The sequence below is a fragment of the Gopherus evgoodei genome, chromosome 8 (genome assembly GCF_007399415.2).
Source record: "Gopherus evgoodei ecotype Sinaloan lineage chromosome 8, rGopEvg1_v1.p, whole genome shotgun sequence".
Classification (NCBI taxonomy): Eukaryota; Metazoa; Chordata; order Testudines; family Testudinidae; genus Gopherus; species Gopherus evgoodei.
In genome coordinates this window covers 7,965,547-7,989,243 of record NC_044329.1, presented here as the reverse complement: position 1 = coordinate 7,989,243, position 23,697 = coordinate 7,965,547, and the positions used below count along the sequence as shown (strand labels likewise).

At 41.7% G+C, this 23,697-nt stretch overlaps 1 protein-coding gene across 10 annotated transcripts; it reads right to left on the bottom strand.

The window, feature by feature from the left end:
- Nucleotides 1–378: 378 nt before the first annotated feature.
- On the bottom strand, nucleotides 379–23,569 carry HNRNPH1 (heterogeneous nuclear ribonucleoprotein H1). 10 transcript variants are annotated; one of them, XM_030571502.1, is made up of 16 exons: nucleotides 23,486–23,569; nucleotides 22,516–22,620; nucleotides 17,913–17,990; nucleotides 13,520–13,555; nucleotides 9,185–9,319; nucleotides 8,116–8,271; nucleotides 7,775–7,918; nucleotides 6,035–6,173; nucleotides 4,800–4,978; nucleotides 4,519–4,590; nucleotides 4,306–4,445; nucleotides 4,076–4,211; nucleotides 3,577–3,660; nucleotides 3,392–3,442; nucleotides 1,831–1,917; nucleotides 379–1,153 (listed from the first exon to the last, which is right to left on the bottom strand). In XM_030571502.1, exons 2-16 carry the CDS (start codon nucleotides 22,562–22,564, stop codon nucleotides 1,035–1,037), a joined length of 1,605 nt encoding a protein of 534 aa, XP_030427362.1. In that variant the 5' UTR covers nucleotides 22,565–22,620; nucleotides 23,486–23,569; the 3' UTR covers nucleotides 379–1,034. The 10 variants fall into 10 exon arrangements, with proteins under 10 accessions (XP_030427362.1, XP_030427359.1, XP_030427363.1 ...); XM_030571499.1 differs by having other exon boundaries at nucleotides 23,434–23,536; XM_030571503.1 differs by having other exon boundaries at nucleotides 4,306–4,439; nucleotides 23,434–23,536.
- Nucleotides 23,570–23,697: the final 128 nt, after the last annotated feature.

Genomic DNA, 23,697 nt, shown 5'->3' with positions numbered 1-23,697 from the left:
CAGTACTTGGTCCTCCTAGTGAAGGCAGGGGGCTGGACTCAATGACCTTTCAAGGTCCTTTCTAGTTCTAGGAGATAAGAAGAATCACTTGCCAGAAACAAGTAGTTTCCAGGCGTGCAGTACAAGTGGACCACTTTTCAGGTTAGGAATGCTATACTGTAATTTTAAGTTTCATCACCTTTGGCAGCTCAGGCAGCACTCAACATTACAAGTAGTACAAACAGGATAGTAAGTACAGAATTTATGCTATGGGTGGATGTTATGAAATTAACATTCTTGCACACACACAAGCAAATTTTATTACAACTTCCCACTTACTGTCCCGCCCCCACCTTTGTAGTTACAAAGGATGTTGAACATAGATTATTAAGTGGAGAGTAGTTTTTAAAAGGAAGATTTATTTAACAAGTTTCACTTAGCGCAATACACCTAAAAAGGAAATCACCATACAATGAAAGATTAAATCAAGGCCTCAGAATTTTATACGAACACCAAGACCAAAATCCTAAAGTAGCTGTATCACATCTCAACATGTTCCCCCATTAACTTAAAAAAAAAAAAAAAAGCTTAAACGTGCCTTACAGGATATTAAAAGAAAAACTAGAACTAACATGCCAAATGTTCACTTTGAATTGCAGACACAGCTCCTACAGTTCAATTTACAAAAGAGCATGTTTTTCAACATGCATTCAAAACAGTGTTGGATGTAATATTGGTATAAGAGCAACATTTAACATAATTGAAACAGCTTTAACCTAAATACGCTTACTGCTTAAATACGCTCCTACAACAAAACTAACTTGAGAAAAAGCTGAAAATTGTTTAACAGTTATAGTCTTTACTCAACTTGGTTATTACATCCTAAGTGAATGTTTATTTCTTCCATGTGTTCAAAAATACTGAACCTGAAGTCTTAAAATAATCCTGATTTCACTTACAGTAAAGCATAAATCACAAGCTTGTATTGCAAAACTGTTAAACTTAGTTTTTTGTTTTGTTTTGTTTTTTTAAAAAAAAGGTTGACCAAAAGTCAGTTACATTCCCCAGCCAGCACTCATATTGGACATGTTGGACATCCCACCCATTCCATTCACTCCCATGGACGCACGGTTTCCACTGCTGTAGTAGCTACTGTTCATTGCGCTCTGATTACCTGGAAAAAACATCAAGCAGGTAAATGAAGTGTTCCAGCTTATTGCCAGTACAAGTTTGGGGGCGAGATTCAACTCCATCCCTTTTATCCTCAAGTGCCCACTTCTTGAGACTCAGATCCACCCACCATCTTGCACATGCTCCGATGCTATTAAATGGACAAACTTTCCAAATATTTAAATGAAAGCTGGTGCTGTCTTTTTACAAAATAGACCTGCAAGAGTATCCCAGGTCTTTCAATGAAATAAGACTAAGTCCAGACACTACAGTTCTAGTACATACTGCTTTTATTTTGGGAAACAGCAAGACTGGTTTCCTTCTCACAGTGGTATAACTAGTAACTGCAATGAAGTTACTCCCAATTTATACCTGCGAGAGAGCAGAAGACAAGCCATAAAGCTTGTAGTTGTTGTATAGTGTATCTACATAAGCAGAAAAATACAATTTCCCAGTTTCTTCACATTTCAGAAGATTTCATCTTGGAAAGCAAGTTTCCCCTAATACTGGCATTGAGACTCACTTTGAAAATGTATGCCAACAACGGAGCACTATTTTAAAGGTAGTGCTGCCCAACAGCCTACCTTGTTTGTCCTTACAGCTGGACAGCACATTATGTGCAAGGATCTCTTTGTAGGAATGTATCAGATACCCACCTAAGGCTTTAAAATAAATACTTACCATATCCACTCATGCTGCTTTGAGTGCCATAGCCAGCTCCATAACCCCCACTCAGCTGCTGATTAGCACCATAAGTGGATTGGTTTCCTTTCAAGTTAAGGAAATGAACGTTAACACCTTGACTGCCCAAAATTCATCCAAACAGATCTACATACTACCTAATTATGAAATTCCTAACAGACATGCATCTCACCATGAGCGCTAATATCTATTTAGATACCATTCTGATTAGATATTTTTTCTTGTTTCTCACTAGTGGAAGTGGCCAAGAGCAAGATATTTGTGCTCGTGCTTCTTCTAAGGGTACTTAATTTGGTTTTTTTCAGCCTAACTTAAAAATAGGAAAGTCATATTGTGCCCTACCCTATTTCACCAGAAGAGCATCAGTTCACTCACTGCAATAAGTCATGTCTGAGGATTTAAGATGTTTAAATATTCCACTCAGCTACAAGTGACAAGAAACTTTAAATGGGATGCTAGACTTTACATCCCCACCCCCAAATGCCCACTATTCAGAAGTACAATGGAGAAATTTACTTCTGACTTTTAGTGCATAGTAAAAATCCATAATGCAATTTTTGAAAAATTGTTAGGTAAGCCAACTGAGACCTCTGATATCCTCCACAACAGCACATGTGCTTTCAGAGGCAAGGGAGAAGTCAATACCAGAACATTTGGAATGTCAATCCTCCAGATCGTCTGAGGCTTGTTCCTATCCTGAATTTGCATGTACAACATAGGAAAGTTTCCATACTTGTACAAGAACTTGGTAGGTTATTGAGTCAGCAGCAACTAAAACTAATCTTCTTGTAAAATAAGCTAAGTTCTCCATGAACTTCTTCAAAGGTAGCTTTGAAGAGCACAATCTGCTAGAGTACAAAACCTCTGCAAAAAACTTTACAGTTGAAATTATGAAGTTTGCTTTTAAGCAACAAAGCATTACAGTGTTCAATCTCATTCCACAATCAAGGTGCTGTACAAGCATCACACACACACACACACACACACACACACACACACCCACCCACCCACCAGAACAGATATAGAAAATCAACCACCACTTTAAGCTCTTATCCTAAGAGACCAGTAAATTAAATTTCAAGAGGAGTATCTACTTTTGCATGTCACATCAGAGTTTCTATGGCCATCTAGGGAAAAACCGGTTTCCGAATAGCAGTAATGAGTTTTAGTTGAACTTAGAATGGACATTCCATATTTTAATTTGGTAATTTTAGGCTTGCAGTAACATTTCAGCGTTGATTTTTCAAGTTTTAGAGTGGAGCTTTGTTGCTCCCCGTTTCCAATGAGACTTTACACATGAGATAAAGGATCAATAAGTTTAAAGTCCGATACACCCTCTATCAACTCCTGGTCTCGTGGGGGAGGGGAGGGGAGAGGAGAGGAGGAAAAACAAAAAACAGGACAAGGATGACTTGCATCTCCCATGTCATTTGCGCAACATCACACACTCCTAGAAAGCAGTCATATCACCACACACTTCACATTCAGCACAATTTACTTAACCTAATTGTTTGAATGTATTCCCAAAAGGTTTATATACCTGGCAATGTGCTAGTGTTCCAATCTTGAACTACCCCTTCCGATTCCTTGACTGTGTGATTAAGACAGAATGTTGAATTTCAGTTTTTATGCCAGGCATAAAATAAGCAGGAGCTGTATAAAATTACCAGCTTTGTTAAATATGAAGCGTTGGAATAAAAATGTGGTTAGACTAGTCACACATACCCATAGCTCCCATCATTTGGCTGCCATATGCACCACCACTTCCTCCTGCTGTAGAATTCAAGAAGAGTTCTACATATCTGTGTTCTGAAAGAAAAAGCATGTTTAACAGAGCATAGAAATGTACTGGACATTAACCCCTGCGCATGATACAAACAGTGCCTCATTTCAATTTAAGAAAGCCCAGTAGTCAAAAGGAAGTTTGACATTAGACTAACTAATTCCTACAGAATCCATATCCAATCTGTCTCACTGTGAGGTCACTCCTATGGAGGATGTGACCGATTCAAATGTTACATGTTATAGTTATGACTTTAATCCATCTGACAGTCTTGTCTTAAGTAACTACTATTCTACCATGTTAGAAAATAGAAGAGCAGTGTTTTTTTTTAAAACAAGCTTTCAGCAGGTATGTTTTAAACTTCTGGTCAGACCATATTTTGGTCATTGATTTTAAAGACAGAGACCCATAGTTTCTCTTTCTTAAACTAGTCAAACTTACGCATATTTGCTTTGTCTTTGGACATGGCAGCCACAGCATCCTCATGAGTAGCAAACTCAACATCTGCCTCTCCAGTCACTCTGCCATCTGGTCCAATTTCAATGTGGACTCTTACAGGGTTCAGAGGTGAGAAGAACTAGATAAAAAATATTTACATAAGACTTTCATTTGGCAAAATACTGTTGCAGATTTAGGAGAATGTACTGTTGCACAGAAGTATTTGAACTCACATTATAAATGTCGTTCTCCGTAGCTCTGTAAGGTAATCCTCTCATGTGTACGCAGTGACCAGTTGTGCTTTGGAAAGTAGAACTTGCGTCGCCATATCTATGGTCAGACATAGCTGTGGAGAGAAGAGTCCATTCTAGATCTTTCAGATGTATTGAAAGTTAGCTTTTACATGTATTAAAAATTGTTTACCACCCCCATTAAAGAAGTCTCACCTCGTCCAAATCTATCAGAACCAAAGCCATAGCCATCACTATATCCATTGTAGTCGTCATAGCCTCCATAACCTGTAAAACAGATAGGAAAAGCATTTTTAATATGTATTCTAAAACAGAAACTGGTATGTTAAATACTGCTTCTAGAAATAATTTCATAGAAGTTTAGCTTCAGTTTGATTTTTCCATGAATTTTTATCTATGCACCAATAGGTATGAAGCAGCAGAACATGCAACATAAATTATGGTTTTAAAATAAATGAAAGTCTTATAATACTCACCTCCACCATAAGCTCCACGTCTCATTCTTTCAAAACCACTTCCTCTACCCAAGCTGTTATAGCCTCTTCCAACACCAGGCCTGTCATAGGGACCTGGCCTCTGCATGGCCAGTAATTTGCGAGGAGGATCATAATGAGTACGCACTTCTGCTCGACTACTCTTGAAGATTTCAATATACCTAGGATGTTTTCCACATAAGACGGACAGTCAATCTTTAATTCCCCACATAGGAATATCAAATCAGTATAAACCATACTAGAACAAGACATTCTAGTCATAGCCTTGAAACTGGCAGTTTATTTTAAGCCAGATTTCTTTATATTATACAGGCAATGACAAAATTCTAGTCAAATACTATTTTACTTTCAAAATAGTGTATTTTCAAGAAATTACAATTACTGAAGGGTTTATAGGCTCCTCATACTTCACAGTATCCCAACCTTAAGGGTGGGGGAGCAAGTCAAGTTCCCCCCACCACAGCTTAAATTTAATCATGTCAGTAAAAAAAAAAAAAAAAAAAAAAAAAAAAAGGAGGGAGATAAGTCCACTCAACTCAGCACTTTCACGTTTTGCTCATGTGGCAATATATATTGAGGGTTAAAAACCTAGTCTCCACCAAGATTTTAACCCATCAGAAGTCTACAAAAAAAGCTTTGCATGTGCTAGTCAACCCACCCTATGCCTCAGTAGTTCAGCATAGGAAAAAGTGCATGCTTCAATGAAAAATAGTCACAAGTAAAATAGAATAAAAAACCCTTTGTGACAATTTCTTGAAAGCTATGCTTATTACATTGAAGATTAAATACAATAAGAAAATTTGTTACATTTCAACTTATAAAAACAAGTTTAGAAATTATCACATTTTCTTATGGTAATAAGGTACTATGTGTGTCTTTACAGCTAGAGACATTATTGGTGCTACTTGAGATGTTTAAAGCCATAATCTCTCAACTTCGTCGGTTTCAGCTATCAATTTTACAGTTTGAATTTACTCTTAACATTTGGTATTTAACTTAAATTTCCCAATTTTGTATTGTAGTCTGAATAAGTTTTACTAAGTATGCACGATGTACACATGAAACAAGGTGTTAACGATACTTTTACTTGTGAGTAAGCTAGGGACCAAAATACTAGACTAAGTTTTAATGATCAGTCCTTTAAGAAGAGAGAATATGGATTTAATTAGAATTTACCATAAGAAAAGTGACGTATCCAACCAACCATCCATCCCCACCTGTGCCCTATTCTCTCCTTGTGTTTCTTTAGAGCCTTTTCAGCTATTTCCTGTGAAGCAAACTGCACGAAGGCCTCCCCCGTACTCCTCCCCTGGAAGTCCACCGGCAATGTTATCCCATTTGGCACGATTTCCAACCCTTCAACCCAAGGACAAATAACCCCAGTAGGGGGCAATATTAACATCACAAGCCCAGTCATGAATTTTTCTTATAGCTTTAAATACACCAGAAAGTTAATACTTGTAAGTGAATGGTATGCTAGTTCTACATTAGCATTCTAGCAGAAAGCATATCAACATGAAGCTTCATGATTACATACCATTCAGTTTAGATTCTTAACCCATCCTGCTGTGCAGAAAAAAAGCTTTTACTTTGTAGTAGTAAAATCAATTCATTTATTTAGTGCAGGGTGTGTTAAGAAGATGACAAGTTAGAGACTCTTAAGAATACTTTACAGAATTTTTCTGTTGAAATTCACACAATATAAGTCACAAAAACAGTAAAAATAGCTTTTACACAGCATCTTAGTATTTACTAAAACATTCATGTAAGACAATGATACTCTTATGTAAACATTTTAAATCTCACTAAATTCAGTATTAATATTTGTAGAGTACTGCTTCACTAAGAAATCCAAGAATTATTTCAGAAGTGTTAATTGCTAAACTGAAAGCAGCACTTTTCATATTAGGTACACATATACAATTTCTATCACCACTGCTCATAAGTTATTAACCACATGAACACAGTGATAGTGCATTTATTTGCTTTAAAAAAGGGTAGTTCAATACATCACTTTGCCAAAATACATAAAACAATTTAGTTGCATTCTAATCAGAATAGGCATCGATTCAGTCTACATTAAAAATGAAAGAGCCCTTGCTAATCCTATAACAATGTTTCAAAGTTCTTTCAATTTATTTTGTTATACATTCTAATATTCAGGTTTATAACTTAAGTGTAAGTCACATTTAGAAGTTGATATTTTCTGCTTTAAAAGAGACATGTTTAGGCCCTGTCAAGATTTGACTGTATGCATTTGTAAATATCATTCCAATTCCCAAAACAGGAAGTAAACATTAGATACAAATTGGCAAGAATCTGAAATCAAGTTCAAGTCAAGTCATTTTAATCTTTACAATTCAGTCTTAAACCCTAAACAAAGTTCATAAAATACTCATTTAGTGTAAATGAAACAAAATTGAAGTTTTGTACCACAACTACTCTGCATTTAAAGACAAAATTATTGTACAATATTTGACTCTACAAGTCATGTAGGTCAATACTTGAGTTCAGAGATTTTAAGCCTAACATTAGTCTTACCACCTTTAAAAATTCCACCCATTTTACGCAGTCCAGCAATAAAAAGGCTCAACCATTTTATGTGCTCAACTGAGCAGCACGTGTGGAATGGCTAAAATGGTGATTAGGAATTATCCTCCAATTTTTAAGTATCCACTTTAATTTTCAATCCGAAGGACAAAAAAAGCTTGATTTTTCTATGATGCTAAAAAACAAACTTGCGTAAGTATGATCTAGATAACCTATAATTTAACTTAGGTCGATTAAACTATTAGATTAAATTTAGGGTTTATTTGCACACATCAGAGATCAATATAGTCTAACACACTAACTGTGGCACAGTTTGGCCTGTTGAAAGCATTAATGGGCAAGAGCTCAGTGCCACTGCGATTCACACTGACCCATAACACTACAGCTAATACTTATACCCCACATACCTGAAAAGAACTGTACAATTTCTTCTTTGCTACAGCCAAATGGGAGTCCTCTAAGACGTACAAAACCATCATTAGCAGTATCAGGGCTGTTAGGACCAGTATGCTTCAAGACCCAATCCATTTCAACGTTGTTTGACTTGAAAACTGTAAGAGGCACTTAGAATTAATGAATTTTGGAATGCAGCATAAACCATTTTAAGTCATTTGCCATGAGAAGTTAGTCAACTGGTATAATCTAAATTCACTTAAAATCAACTTACATGCATTTAAACAACACAAGTTACAAAACAGTGAAAGTCAATACAAACATGTAATCAATTACTAGGCCAATTAAGTCAAACCTTCAACATATCTGTGTCCCATTGTTTCTCTGTCTTTCTTCAGTGCCAATTTCACATCATCTTCCGTTTCAAGTTCAACAAAAGCTTCTCCACTTGGTCTGCCTTCTCTTGTATAGATGAAACGGATACCTGAAGCTCCATTTTGAATTTTGCATTCTAGGAAGAGAAACCCAGAACACCAACTGTTCAACAGCAGTGATTCATATCTTTTATTCCTGGAAGTATACCAGTTTAATCCTAAATACATATCCATCTACCATAATACAAGGTGCTGATTTTCCTTCTTTGTTTAACTGAATTTAACATTCGTAGTATTCTTTTAAATTTACCACTGAGACTGAAATCCATCATGAGATGCAATGGAAAGCTTCCTTGTCAGCATAATATCTTGACCAGAAGGCAGTCGCTATACAAGATACATTTTGAGTGGTGAAAGAATCCAGGCTACATCCTTCTTACAGACCTCCAAAATCCACCATATTGTTGGTTGTTTTTGTTTTTTTTTTTTAAATTAATTGAAAATGCTCAAAGTCTTGTTTGAGATGGCAAGAATGCTTATCCCATCTGAAAAAAAATCAATCTGAAGTCTGGTAAACCAAGAGTTAACCAGTTGCAATATGGGACTTAAAATCTGCTCAGTTAAGCATAAATAAGTACACTCTTTCAAACAAACACTAAACCACACTGCAAACCAACTCTTATAATGAATATCAAAGTACAAAAGGGCTAGCTATTTGTTCGCTTTAAGCATCCAATATATAGTAATTACAGTAAACAAATACTAAAAGTAAGTTGCTTTTCTGAAGTAAGGAGGGTACTCTATACTGATCTCCCCCATTGCCCTTATCTTACAGAAGCGCTGCCCCTGAACAGTGCAGTGACTCCCCCACAGCACCTCTCTACCACCTCCTCTGCTATCTCCAAAGTTGATTGCCTGGCTTTCCTGGCTCGCTGAGGATAAGTCACATGAAACCTGCCCCTCCCCCATGCAATCAGCCACCAAGGGGCCAGATCCACTCCTGATGGCTCTTGATGTGCGCTCAGGTGGTCCCTCCGCTCGCACACTTACCGGAGAAGAATCTCTGGACCTCCTCGGCAGAGCAGGACCAAGGCAGCCCGCGCACCTTCACCACGAAGCCCTCGCCGCCCTCCGTATTCAGCATCATGCTGGAAGCAAGACTTGGCTCCGATTCGCCTTCCGTCGCTGCGGGGAGACAACACACTGAGGCAGGGAAAACACCCTCCGGCCGCCCAAACATGGGTCACTCTGCCCTTCCCACTGCTGCCCTCCCCCCCCCCCGCCCTCCCTGGCCTGCACTCCCCACTCCTCCCACACAGCCCAGTGCAGTGCCTAGCTACCCCTCCCCACAAAAGAGTGCAGCCCAGTCTGATGTAACCCAGCTCCCTCAACCACACACGCACACATGGTCCGAGCCTGATCCTGTCCAGAGATGGCCTAGTCCCAGTCAGGCAGCAGCAAGCGGATGAGGTTGTGGCGAGGGCGCACGAGGAAATGGTGGCGCGTGCTCCCCCCTTCCGTTGGGCCGGGCTCTGCCACCGCACAAAGACGACAGGTCCAAGCCACCGCCCCGGGCAGCCGACGGCCCGGAGCCCCCTGCGCTGCACAGCGCGTGCTCTTCCCGCTCACTGCCGGGAGGGTTGAGGCTGGGGTGGCTAGAGGACAGCAGCCAGCAGAGACTTGGGGGCAGCACGCGCTGCTCACTATCAGTTTGTAACCTGCACAGCGCTGTGGCTACAAATGAGGCCTATGGTGCGTGCGCATAAACAGACCATACATTGCGCATCTGTAATACATGCATGGCTTAACCCTCCCCTCCTCTGCGAGCCAACTATGCATGCTCTGGCAGCAACAGGTGCCCTCCGCGCATCTGTTCCCCTGCCCTACTTGTGCCCCCGCTCAGCCCGTATGCGCATGTGTTTCCTCTCTAGCATTCGCCTTTCTGTGGTAAACAAAACCAGGGCCCTCAACCCCGCACGGCTCATGGACCCAGCCTGCGCAGTTTTCCACATAGCTACTTGAATAACCCCAACCGCTTCTGCTATGGTACATGCAGCCCCACAGACACAGCGGGGGGTCAAAGCCCACGCCCAGCGCAGGGACCAACGCCCTATCCCCCCATTGCCCCTACAGGGTTAAGGAACCGGCCAGCCATTCCGTAACCCTCACCTGCCCAACACAAGCGGCAGGCGGAGCAGAGCATGTCTGAACCCCGCCAGGTGGGGATGAGCCTGCTCGCTTCACTAACTGCAGTCTCATTCGGAGGAGAGTAATCAAGAGACATGGGTCAAAGCCACCAGAACACAGAGTGCCAATTACTCTGCCCAGCTCATTCAGGAGAACTCTAGATTTCACTCTGAGTTTCCCACAAGAGAATCGGTGACAAAAGTGAACCCCTAGTCACACCAGACAAGCACATGTATCTAAGATGGTGGCTACACTACACTTTATAGGGGGAATAGACGGGGGAATCCATTATTGTAGGGGGTGATTTTTATTGGCACACTGCTGACAGCTGGCATCCTGGCCACTGGCCCCACTCAGCCCCCTGCCTGCCTGGGTGAACAGAATCCTAGGCCAGCAGCAGGCTGAGCAGGGTGATGGTCAGGACCCCAGCAGGCAGGAGCTGTGATTTCTTCTACAATAAAAGCAGCAGCATTTTTACTATGGGTTTTAAATAAGATTCTCACACAATCTGGGTCCTCGCTTGCTGTATTAGTTCCTCTGTCACTGACCCAAAACAGATACTGTAAGTGACACTCTGGCTCCTCAGTCCTTCTGTACTTAACTCTGGTAATCTTGCAGATATAGTTGAGATCAAGAATTGAGTTTTCCCAGACTCCACCCATTTCATTCTCAATTGCTCTGTTGCACATGCATAGCAATTGTGTATTCTCTTCCTCCCCCAGCTCTTAATAAAGAATGCAGTGTTGGCAGCATCTAAGCCCCACCTCTATTTTTAAGGCATGGTTTCTAAAATGGTGGCAACAGTTCTTCACTGCAAATGTAGCCACGGTCTGGGTTCAGCACCATTTCAGCTCCACCTAATGACATTGTAAATAAGGCAGCCCAGATTTACTTTCTTGTGAACTGAGAAGTGCTACAGATACTATATTCCTTTTGCATGCAAGGTAACAGTTCCTACAATCGCAGAGATAAACATCTTCCACAGCTTTTAATCCCTGCTCCACATATTAACACACTGCCTTCCAAGCACTTCCTAACATCCTTATGAAAATGAGCATTTCCCAGCAGCTGTAAAAATTTCACTATTCAAAGCAAGTGCTGCATATGACATCTAATTGCTTCAAATGAGTTGTTTTAGTGGCACTTGTGTAGTGGCAAACATTATTGACAGTAACATACTAATGGGAAGATACAAATTAAGCAGAGATTCTGATTAGAAACATTTCATATACCTATCAGTAAACAGATCTGTAAGACTTAAAGTTGCAAACAAGACAATTAAAATGGAGGACAGCAAGGCAGACAATGACTTCCAGATTTGTGAACTTTAAGTACAATTTTAACAACCTCAGGCATTTTAGAACCCATTCCTGTTTTGTCTGCTTATTTATTCATAGACATTTCAGATAAAGGAGTTGGTCTAACATCCCTGGTTAAAAAGTTTGCAGCTATCAGTATCCCATGAGTTCTATATTAGATGCTAGTTGTCATTTAAAAGCCTCTAAAACCAGGGAAAGAAAGTAACCATTGCCTTTTCCCAAAGCAGAAGTTTCGGGGTGCAGTGAAAAGTTATCCATTCAAAGGAAAGTGCAGTTTCAAGGCTGCAGAGCACACCTGTGCACCCACCCACACAGTGAATGTTCTGAGGGAGGGGGAGATCTGGGTTTGTTGCATACTTATTATTACAAAGATGCCATAAATGCTGAAATAATGGCATGTTACAGAAACTAAATTCTTAGTTCTCACACAAGGCAGCTGAAATAAGTCATGTTAAGCAGATAGTGTCCAGAACACACTTCCTAATTAAGGGGGAAACAAACCCACAGATTCTTACAGTCTCCTCAAACAAGAATGTAAAATAAATAAATAAATAAATAAAATCAATAAGAGAATGCTCAAATACTCCTCTTAGGAATTTCCCACCACCACCATGACCTGCAGCATCTCAGAAGAGTGGAGGAAACCACTGCTCTAGCTTATTTGTCAATAACTTCCTCAAAGACAAACCCTCATCTTCATGTGGTGGAAAAAGCAATAAATCATATGCCTAATCTATTCTCTCTCCTTCTGATCCCATTGACCAATTTAGAGTCTGCTGACTTTAGTTGTGAACTGTAAAAGCCTTTTCTTGCCAGGGAGATTTTGCAGACTGAAACTAAAGTGTGAAAGGCCCAATGAACCTGTGCTGTGTAAACAACCTAACAAGTAATGAATGTTAGTAAAAAGCAAGGCTCATACACTTCATCATACCTGCAACTCTGATACTAAGAGGAGCAATATGCCACTTCCTAAAGACTAGGAAAAAAAATAGCAGCAAGAATTTTTACCCAATTATGCAGTACTATGTAACACCATAAAGGCTTCTCTACATATGTATGTATTTGGGAATAGTTACTTATGGTAGGATATAAATTTATTTTCACATGTAGACAATCTCAGGTAGTAGTTATAGGATGCATTTCTAACAGTTGTTCACCTGAAAACCAGCACTCTCAATCATTCTAATTTTTTTAAGAAAGCTTTTTCAAGCAGTCTGTAAATTTCTGCCCCCGCCCCAACATCAGATTATAAAATGAGTTTTTTGTTGTAGGGCATGTGTCTGCTTCCAATCTGAGTTTGGAAACATCAGTGAAACAGAGTGAGCTATTTATTAAGATTGGCCTATGTGGCTTATGCACCAGTTTGAATCAGAGAGTTGAGTGGCTTTATCTACCTCTGAACTACAACTGAGGTACAATTGCTCATCAATATCATGCAATAAATAACCATTTCCAGATGTTTCTGAACCAGAAAAAACTTGAACTGATTGCCATTTCTTGTAAAACAGGAAATATAAAATAGTCAAGCTCATCTCATACAGTCTGACCTATATATTTCCTTTCACTTAGGGCTATTTAAAGTTATTACACATCAGGCAACCATATAGTAATTTTAGGTATTTTTACTGTACAAGATCAGACAGAAATTGAACTCAATTTGTTTTGGGTTCAGCACATAGATTAAGTGTTAGTAAATGTAACATAAGGGCTGTGAAATGGGTGTGAACAGAGAGTTTCAATATTTGAGAAACACCAGGATATTCTCAACATTTTAGTATTGTGCTTTGTCTCCCCTACCCCTGACATTAATTTAATGGCTAGAGGTAGATCAGGTTTTATTTCATTAAAATTATACACTAAAATAGATGTGGCCACATACCTTTCTCAATCTTCCCTGGGAAGGGGTATCCCCACCCTGAAATTAAGTAGATGGAAATGATGAAATTTTAATTTGCTTTCGGGGAAAAAACAGGTTGTCATATCATTGCTCTGACACCATTACTTCATCTGCACATCTAAAATGTCTAGGTCCATCACCACTAATATGAACTCATTTCTTGTGACCCTGCATGTGTCATTGAGCCTATGCAGTCTTCCCAGGGATTTTTGCTCTCCATTGTTTTCTGAGGAAACTGCCCATTTGCTTAAAGAAAGTTCTTAGCTCTTGTTTGAAAACATTCCATCCTCAAGAGTTAGAGTAGGAAAATGTGTTGTATATGGACAACTACACAAGTGCTTGTTTGCAGCATTTATGGGGTCCAGTGGTTAACTTTAATACAGAAGTGGTTCCTTGACATGGACATTGAGGGATTACAGTGAGATAGGGATACAAATTAGTCTAAAACTAGAAGCCTGTGCCAATTTCAACAAAATTCCACACAACTTGAACTACTCTTGCTCATGAAAACGTGGTTTTGAAAGTCAGACACCAGGTGGTGGGGTTTTAATTAATTTGGAAGACTAAGCAAACAGCATTCTTAAGTTAATATTCATAACATGTTATAGGAATCGTAACTTCTAGAGGAGAATATAGGACACTATCCTATTATACTGTATTTTACACTGCTATTGAGACAAACCCAAGTATGTACACTTATCAAACTCGATTTAGAAATAAGATTAAGCAAGCATAAGGACAGAACACCATTGCATACTTACAGACAGCAGCTAGTCTCTAGTTCTTTCACAGACTAATTCTACTCAAAATTCTCTTTTCTAAACTGCAATTCTGATGTCAGCAAATTCTATATTCACCACTGTTGCTAAGGACCCTGAACTGTCATCGAAAACTTGCGGCTGTGGTTTTCTGAGTCATTTGCTAGGTGTAGCATGCAACAAAATAAAAAAGCCTGTAATTTTATACATCTCCATAAATCCATTTTGGTGAAGAAACCTACACTTAGAGTAAGTGGGTTCTCAAACCACTCAGGTGTTTTGTTTTGTTTTTTGTTTTGTTTTTGTTTTTTTTTTGGGGGGGGGAACACAACACCACGAGGGGAAAAATAAAAAAGTGTATATAGCAGGGGTAGGCAACCTATGGCACACGTGCCAAAGGCGGCATGCGAGCTGATTTTCAGTGGCACTCTCACTGCCTATGTCCTGGCCTCCGGTCCGGGGAGGGGCTCTGCATTTTAATTTAATATTAAATGAAGTTTCTTAAACATTTTAAAAACCTTATTTACTTTACGTACAACAATTGTTTAGTTCTGTATTGTAGACATATAGAAAGAGACCTTCTAAAAACATTTAAATGTATTACTGGCACGCGAGACCTTAAATTAGAGTGAATAAATGAAGACTCGGCACAGCACTTCTGAAAGGTTGCTGACCCCTGGTATACAGACTAGTCAGGGTCAGTCTGAAATCACTAGACCTAACAGTCATACGTTCAGGCTAGACTGCTTGAGAAGTTAGATTTACACATTAGATATCCCATTCAAAAGAAATCTCATCCACGTAAGATGGAGGATAATGGAAAAAAGTATTTGGGTTTCTAATTTGGATTGTCTTCAAACACCACATGTTCCTACAGTATTTATGTCTTAGTGCACAAGAATAAAAAGCCTTCAAAGGACAAGCCTGGAAGCTTAAATTCTTAACTGTTAGACACTAGAAATCATGGACTCAAAGATACTGGATTTATGGCTCATTACAACCATGTATGACTCACTATCTTTCCTTTGTCCTAGGACTGCAGGTTTGTTTACTATGCACTTCACCTTGAGCAGGCTCTTATAACTTGTCCATTCCTCACGCTAAACAAACTTGTATTTAGCTGTGTGACACTGAGTAACTTCTCCAGGCCTGAAGAGATCTGTAAGCTCAAAAGCTTGTCTCTTTCACCAACAGAAGTTGGTTCAAAAAAAGGTATTACCTCATCCACATGGTCCCAGGATATTAGAGAGACAAATACTGCAAACAAAAATAAAAAAGGAAGCCTGCTAGCAAAAAGGAAGTGCCTAAATGGTGAACAGATGAAAAAATGCAGTTTTAAACATCTAATGCATTAGTACTGCAAGTAAGGACAGCTGTTAAACTATGGCTTGACATTTCAATAATCTGTTGAGACTTTTAATTTAAGAAAAATTTGTAAGTTATCAATGCATTGCTTAAGCTATTATACCAAGATGTTTAGTGTGAAACATGATGAATGTTGTTTGAGACATTCTTTTGTTTACTCTTGCAGAAATGCTGGAAAAGCTGCAGATAAGAGACAGAAGAGGAGCAAGAAACTGAGCTGGAGTATTTGGAAAACCTCCACTATAAACATGAAATGTGGCTTCATGAAATGACAATCAAGTTAAGACTCTCTCCTCTAAACGGACATGGTGGGCTACTTAAGTGGCTGAAGCCATTTTACTCTACAAGTCCCAGAGATAGTATGACATTAACTGAAACTTAAATTTAGCATAGGACTGACCACAACTAAAAAACAGTTCGGCTGGGAAGAGTTGCACTTACAGAACGCACTTAGCAACTCATCTTGGTTTCAGCTATTTTAAGTGTTCAGCCAAGTCTACATACACTACAGCTCCCATCAACACTAATCCCAAGTAAGTCAATGGAGGGTTTTTTGGTAAATTTACCCCAGTTTACACATGGTTTGAAGTCTACTCTGAGAATTTCTGGATTCAGGGTCTCCCTTTGGCATTTTGGTTTCATTTCCTTAAATAACATTTCACTTGAAAAGTTACGAGGCCTAAATGGGAGTGAAAGATTCTCAGCTCAGAGAAAAAGATACCCTCATTTCTGGAAGCAAAGATAGCCCTCAGCCTCAGCAGGTTAGCTGCAGCAGTTACCTACAGTTAAAAATCTGTACCATGAGGTATTAAGTGCCATATTCATCCAAATGAAACTTTCACCTTTAGCTTACAGCCCATTTAAGTGTCAGCTTTAAATTATTTCACTCTGCAGTATTAACATCTAGCTACTGTGCTTACTAAGTGAGGTGTGGAGCCTTCAGCTAATTGAAAGGCTGCAAATTTAAAAATTGTAATCTGAACTAAGATTTTGAGCCTTCTCAGAAGTCCAATTCTCCACTACTGCGCCCTTCCATAATGGCTGGCTGATCAGATAGTTGCTTACCAAACAAATTCTAGTTGTCATATGGGTGAGAACCTCTGATCACATCTAAACTAAGGCAACCTGATAATATTTGAACTGGTGTTTAAAGATTAATCCTAGTTTCAAGATAAGCAGTTGGAGAGCCAGCCATCAAGCCTCTGCAGGATGTATCCCATACAAGAGCTTTCACTGTAGATTGAGGTGTGAGCTCTGCAAAAATTACCCAGACTCCCCTAATGATTTCTAGAGTCTTCAGTTTTATTTATTTGAGTGCTAAAGTTTTAGAAGTGTGTTCAGCTGTAAGTTTTACATTTTTCTTTATTGAAGCTTGAAATCCACCGGGGGGGAGGGGGGGGAAGATGGTCAGAGGGGGGAAGAGTATACAGCATATGCTTAAATCCTTGGCTACTGCCTGAAGTCCTTATCTTTTTTGCAGAAATTGGTGCCATGACACGTATTAGCTGGATGCTTCTGATGGGTTAGCACTCAGAACTACTTTTCAGTTGAAACCAGAAAGTCATTTCAGAATAGAATAGCAATAAATTCTTATCACTTAAATCCAGCAAGAACACATCAAGACTGCACTAGTTATAACTCTACACTCTCAAATGTAACTTAATACAGGGTGGAACTCATGACACAAATATTTCAGCAGAAGGGAGTGCATCCTATATTGTGGAATTTGGAGAATGCTTAGCCTGCCTGCTCAGGTTTGGAATGATGAGGGAAGACAAGTTTCCTGTATTACTGAGGAAGACTTCCTCTTCAAAAGTTAAAATTCTGGTTCAGGTTCTCTACTATGGTACTTTGAATCTGTTTCCTGTTTTTGAGGGGGGAGAAGGAGGGGGGGGAAGAGTAGAGAAGAACAAGAGAGAAGCTAGTTATTAACACCCTGTTACAGTCAGTTCCAAAGGTAAAGTACAAGCTCTACAGGTTTAAAATATTGCTAGCCCGTGGGCAACTTGTAAAGCTTTCTTTGACAAGTGCATCTTACTATATACACTAATCCACTTAGCTAGCAAGAAAAAGACAAAGTATCAGCATTTCAAGAACTCTCCCACTTTCTCCCAAAATTAGGATAGAATGCTGACAAGTGTTCCACAGAAAGAGTTTCCATAGAAGGGACTGAAAATAAGTTCTCCCTAGGGTGATAAGCCCCTTTAAAATAGAGGGTACTATTGTCAGAATGCAGAGTGACCAGTACATACCTGCATCCACAGAAGTCATTCCTTGCGACTGAATTAAAGATCTTTCGCTAGCTAGGTCATCAGGATCAGCATTAACATCTAACAGAAAAAAATGCGACAATTCATGCCTTTTCTTACTATTGTTTAAGTCTAGCTGCAGACTGTATGACAGGTCATAACTGGACACAGACCCTCACAACCAGAAGGGCTACAAAGTTTAAATCCTGCTAAGAGTATGATATGGACCTCTCTATTTTGCAGGGTGGATTTTGACAACCCCCAAAGAAGTGCCTGTTTTAGATGTTAAAGATGACTTTAAAAATGATGAGATTAAGCGAAAGCACTGAAGAGCTACAGTAAGCATTAAGAGTTTTGTTAAAGGAAATGGCTTTCAGTCAAGGACGAGTGTTTGCTCAAGCAGGAAGCAAGCAACCAAGACTTGTCAGCCTAAACTGGCGGCTCTTTTTATTTTTTAAAAGAAATTTAAAACCGTACTTTTCAAATTGCAGTATCTTTTGTTTCAAGTATTGATAATCTGCTTTGGGGACAATGTTTAAAACTCAATCTGTGTTATGACTTAAGTTTGATTCTACGTTTTAGGGACAGAAAGTGTCTGCATTAAAACTGTACACAACCTGTAAAGGGATGGGAAAAGTCACATGTCTACAAGCTACTACTGTCCTCAAGACTCCCCTTTGCCACAAGGCCTACAGAAACCTTGACAATGGTGATTAAGTTTTATAGTGAACTCCATACCATGCACCCCCTTTTCTTGTCTCTAGTGCAAGACCTTCAGTGCAGGAACTGTCTGATAACAGTAGTACTGTACAAAGACTACCACAACAGGACTGGGGTCCCTAGATGCTACAATAAATAGTTAAAACTCTTGGGATTGTCAGCATTTGTTCCCTTGTTATTACCTTCTAGTTTCATTTAAACCAGATACTGGGTAGAAGGAAAAAAAAAAAAAAAAAGAAAGAAAAATGATCTGTTTGGGTCTCCTCTATACAAGGACTGTGACTCTTCAGTGTATACCACTGTCCTTAGATATTGCTTATCAGATAGCATTATAAAACACTTAACTAGCTGTCTGAAAATGGAGGTATGGGGCGGGGGCGAATGACCACAGAGAGATATTTAGGGCACAGAAAGGTTAAGGGTACAACTCTAGGTGACTGCAGCGGAAACCTGGATATTATGCACCATAAAGTTGGACCCTATAGCATTGACTAGGAGGAAAAATGCATCCTCCTTCCCATCAACCTAGCCCAACTGAGTTACTTTAATTTGACTGACACTGTCTACACAGTTTACTACCTTTACTAGGTAGCCAGAGCTAGTTTAATGGTTTTTTGGCCCTACTCTAGATAAGGCTCAAGTGATTTGCTTAAGGCTACAAAGAAAACCAATAGCAAAAGCCATACTAGATTTATCATCAATACCAGATTTTCCCTCACCTCCCAGTCCCTTACTTTAAACTGAGATGACTCCCCTACACAGGATTATTGGGGGGGCGGGGGCGGCAGCTGCGGCTCTTGGTTAAGAGGTTCCTCAGTCATAACTCCACTAAGGCCTTGGCTACACTCACACTTTAGAGCGCTGCAACTGGGGTGTGAAAAAACACCCCCCTGAGCGCTGCAAGATACAGCGCTGTAAAGCGTCAGTGTAATCAGGGCAGCAGCGCTGGGAGCATGGCTCCCAGCGCTGCACGCTACACCCGTAAGGGATGTGGTTTACATGCAGCGCTGGGAGAGCTCTCTCCCAGCGCTGCCGCTCTGACTACACTCACACTTCAAAGCGCTATACCCTAAGTGACTACCTTGCACCCGTAAGGCTTTATCTTCACTGCCAATTGTTTCCCCCCCCCAGAGGTAACAAGCCCCCTGTAGTTTTTACTACAACAGCTAGGCAAGATCAACATTATACTTGCTTAGCTTGTCTCCACTAGGATCTTACAAAAAGATACTTAACTAATGTGGTGATACCCATCTACTACAATAACCTTGCATGTTAGACAAGAATACTATACCATATCCTATTGTTTTTCCCCCTCCTCTTCCTAGAGTTTAAGAGCTACTTTAATTTCATATTCTGTTCTCTGCCCCCTAAAGTGAAGCCCATCTCATTTTAAATATATATTTCCAGTCTTTCTGTACAGCTATCTAAAAGCCCCAACACTTACTCTATTCAGCATGCTGAAAACTGGATTTTCCCCTCTCCCTCAAACACAAATCCTGCTCCTCCTCTGGCATAACCAGCAGGGCATTGTTATTCATTTAGAATAGACTTCATGGAAATCCACTCAAATACCAAGTTAAAATCTTATGATTTAAAGCCAAATAGAGAGGGGCATTTAAGGTCAATGGTGTATGTATAGGCAGAGCTACTATGGAAGCTTTCACAGTAACAAGTTTTGTTCTTGTTACAAACTGTCACAAGATTTTTTTTTAAACACTTCAATCATATAGAGTTTGTTTAATAGGTTAAAGCTTTTTTAATTCTTAATGTTTAAAGATTAATAAGAATGATCAGACTACCTGCAAGTTTAAAGAAACCTTGTACGAAACCCAAAGTCTAGACTGATGTACATAACTAAATTAAGTGTATTCAGTGGTGTAATATTACTATGAAACTCCTGATGTTGGTTGCTATTTAGGCTGTGTTAACTTTAGCCCTGATTCTGCATCTGACCATTTTCCTTTTCCCCTAACTCACCCATCAATCTGTTTGAGCCTCAAACTTTTTACACCAACATGGCTTTTTACATGTTTTAAGAGGCAAATAGATGTCTCTTGTAACAGACAAATTAATGCACTGTTCTTGCAAATACCCTATTGTCCTGCCACACAAAAGTTAAGGCCTTGTGTGTTAGGGCAGATAGGACTAAGGTTTGGTCTAGATAGCACTTTTGCCAGTAAAGGGGGGGGGGGGGGGAGAGAAGAGAAAGATATGACCAATATACCTTTCACTGATAAAAGGGCCATGTCCAACCACCACTCATGGGGGGTGGTTTAACCAGGCCAGCTCTCTCACCTTGGCATAGAGTGGGTACATAGGAGACCTTACAGCAGGACAGCTGCAGTGGTACAGCTCTGCTGTTGTAAGGTCCTTAGTGTAGACCAGCAGTTCTCAAACTGTGGATCCCAGAGCTGCTGGCTTTAGCCTTGTTGGGGCTGGAGCCCCACCACCTGGGGCAGAAGCTGAATCCCAAGTGCTTCAGCCCTGGGTGGTGGGGCTCAGGTTTCAGTCCTCCCCTCCCATGTAATAATTTTTGTTATCAGAAGGGGTTGGGGTGCAATAAAGTTTGAGAACCCCTGGTATAAACATAGCCTGATGCACAATTCCCAGCCAGCCAGCCACCCCAACACAGTGTCTCCCATTTACTTGTAGGAGGTACAGAAGGAGTACTGCTGAAGCAGTCACTTTCAGTATTAGTTTCCTTTCCACCACTGAAAAGACTCTGAACAATGGTTCAGAGCCTTCTCTGTAGTTGTACTAGGGTTCCAGCCTGTCTTCCAGTCAAACAATCAACTGCATTTAGGGGGAAGCAAGAATCTCAGAGCATGCTAACTTGAATAAGAAACCAGCCAGTGTGCTATACCATTGACCAGAAATAGACAACAGCAGAGCACCAAGCAGAGTTCACCAGTAAGAACTTAAGGTAAGGGAGTGTTTACCAGTCAGGGGGAGAAAAGTTAACTAACTACCAATGGCTGACAATCCAGAAACTAGAAAATCATCAAAACCCCAAGATTTCACAATTGGCATATTTCACCACTTTAAGCGACAAGGGTTAGAGGTGCCACAAACTTCTGCAGTTAGTTTCTGCATTATGGAGTCAATGTTTCACAATATTTATGCTAATGACTAAGTACATACATGAACTAATGACTGGAATTAATATTTCAACCACAATGAACTCTTAAACATGTAGCCTTCTATACGGACACCCAAATGCGACTGAATATTTTTAAAGCATAAAGTTTACTGAATAATGGCCGGCGTGTTGAAAGACCAGCACTCTTCTAAAAATGCAGAAAATAACCGCGAGAAGGGATAACAAAGACACCTGAACAGTACGGGCCTCTTTACCCCCCGCCATTTTCCGCATTGGCGGAAACCACCCAGGAGACCTGCGACTCTCGGTTTACTCTTATCTAGGGCTCCCGATTATTCCCAACTGCGGGACTAAGGCTCGCCTTGGGAGCCAGGCATTTCAACAGGCGGGCAGAAGCGCGGGGGGAGTGAAGCGGCTTGTGCACATCCCCGATTCCAGACACGGCCTAGGCCGCAGCGGAAGCCACGCTCCATTACCGCGGCGGCCTGTGGGCCGCGACACGGGCCTAGCGCCGAGATCGGGGCCCATCCGCCGCAATCGGGAGCGGGGGCTGACACAGACCGCCCGTGGGGGGGTCCCTCTGCACGGGGGGCACGTTCCCCAGCGGGCTGCCCCGCTCTTTTGTGCGCCACGAGGCTGGGAGGGGGGAGGAGAAGGCCGCGGCGTCCAGGGCCTCCAACCCGCCACTTCCGGGCCTGCGCGGCACCCAGGCTGGGCCGATCCCCGCGAGGCCGCGCCTCGGAAGGTTCTGGAAAACGCGGCGCGCGCTGGCCAGCGGATACTCACCCAGGCCGGGAATCTCTCCCTCGGTCTCCTCGCTGCGGAGAGGGTCCATCGTGCCCAGGCGCTCGCGGAGGGGAAAAAAAACTCGGCAGGCGGAAGGCTCGGTCGCTAGACAACGAAGGCAGAGGGCGTCAGACTACCCCCCAGTAACGGCCGCCTCGGCGCTCGCGCTTTTCCCCCCTCCTTTTTTTTTTTTTGTTTCAAGTATAACTGTGCTTATCTCCGGACCCAGCCCAACCGCCCTTCTCCCTCCACAAGCGGGCGCCTTCTGGGCAGGGTTATAAAGAGCTGGTTACCGACTTGCAGGATTGTGACGTCAGGGGGAATAACCCCGCCCCTCGCCCAATCAGTTGGCGGCTCCTGCAGCGGCTCAGTACGGCCGAGAGGCGAAACGCAACCCCTGGTGTAAAATGGCGGCAGCCCCCCCCCCGGAAGGCAGCCGAGCTCAGAGGGTGAAACTCAGCAGCGCCGCGCTGCTGCCGTGGAAGGGGCCGGGCCCTGCAGAGAGCCCCTAACCGACGTGGGGAAGCGGCAAGAAAAGCGCCACGGATGGGGGAGGGGAACGTAGGGGCGGGCAGCGAGGCTGCTCTAGCGCCCAGCCGTTGGGGTCGGAGCTGGAGCCGCGCTCAGCACAGGAGTGTTATTAAGCGCGGTCCCCTCACGTACACACAACATGGCTGCGGCGTCTGTGAAGCGTTTCCACGTCCCCCGCAATAACCGTTCACGCAGTATCACAAACACGGGGGGGGGTCACTCAAGCAGCGGGGCCGCTCGGTGACATTTTTCCACGGAGAAAATGTGAGTTTGAAGGCGGCAGCTCCTGCCCCCGCACCCCAGAGCGGCAAAGCCTCCGCGCCCCACAGCCCTGCCCGGAACGTCGGCCACAAGCCCCACGCGTGAATGAATCCCCGCAAACCTTACAACGCGCTGCACAGAGGCACTCGGTCCCGCAGAAGGCGCCGCTACCACCCACCAAGGCGGGAGATACAACCGGGAGGGCAAGGACCCACTATGGCTGCAATCGGTCCGAGGAAAGCGGCTGCGTCATGTGCTTTCTGGCCCCGCCTTCTGGCTCCCAGTTGCCTTTGCTAACACCCCATTGCATCGGCTGAGGAACGTGGAGGCCTGCGGAGACGGCTGCGGGGTGGGGGAAGGCAGTCTGGCTGCCTCCACGGATCACTGCGG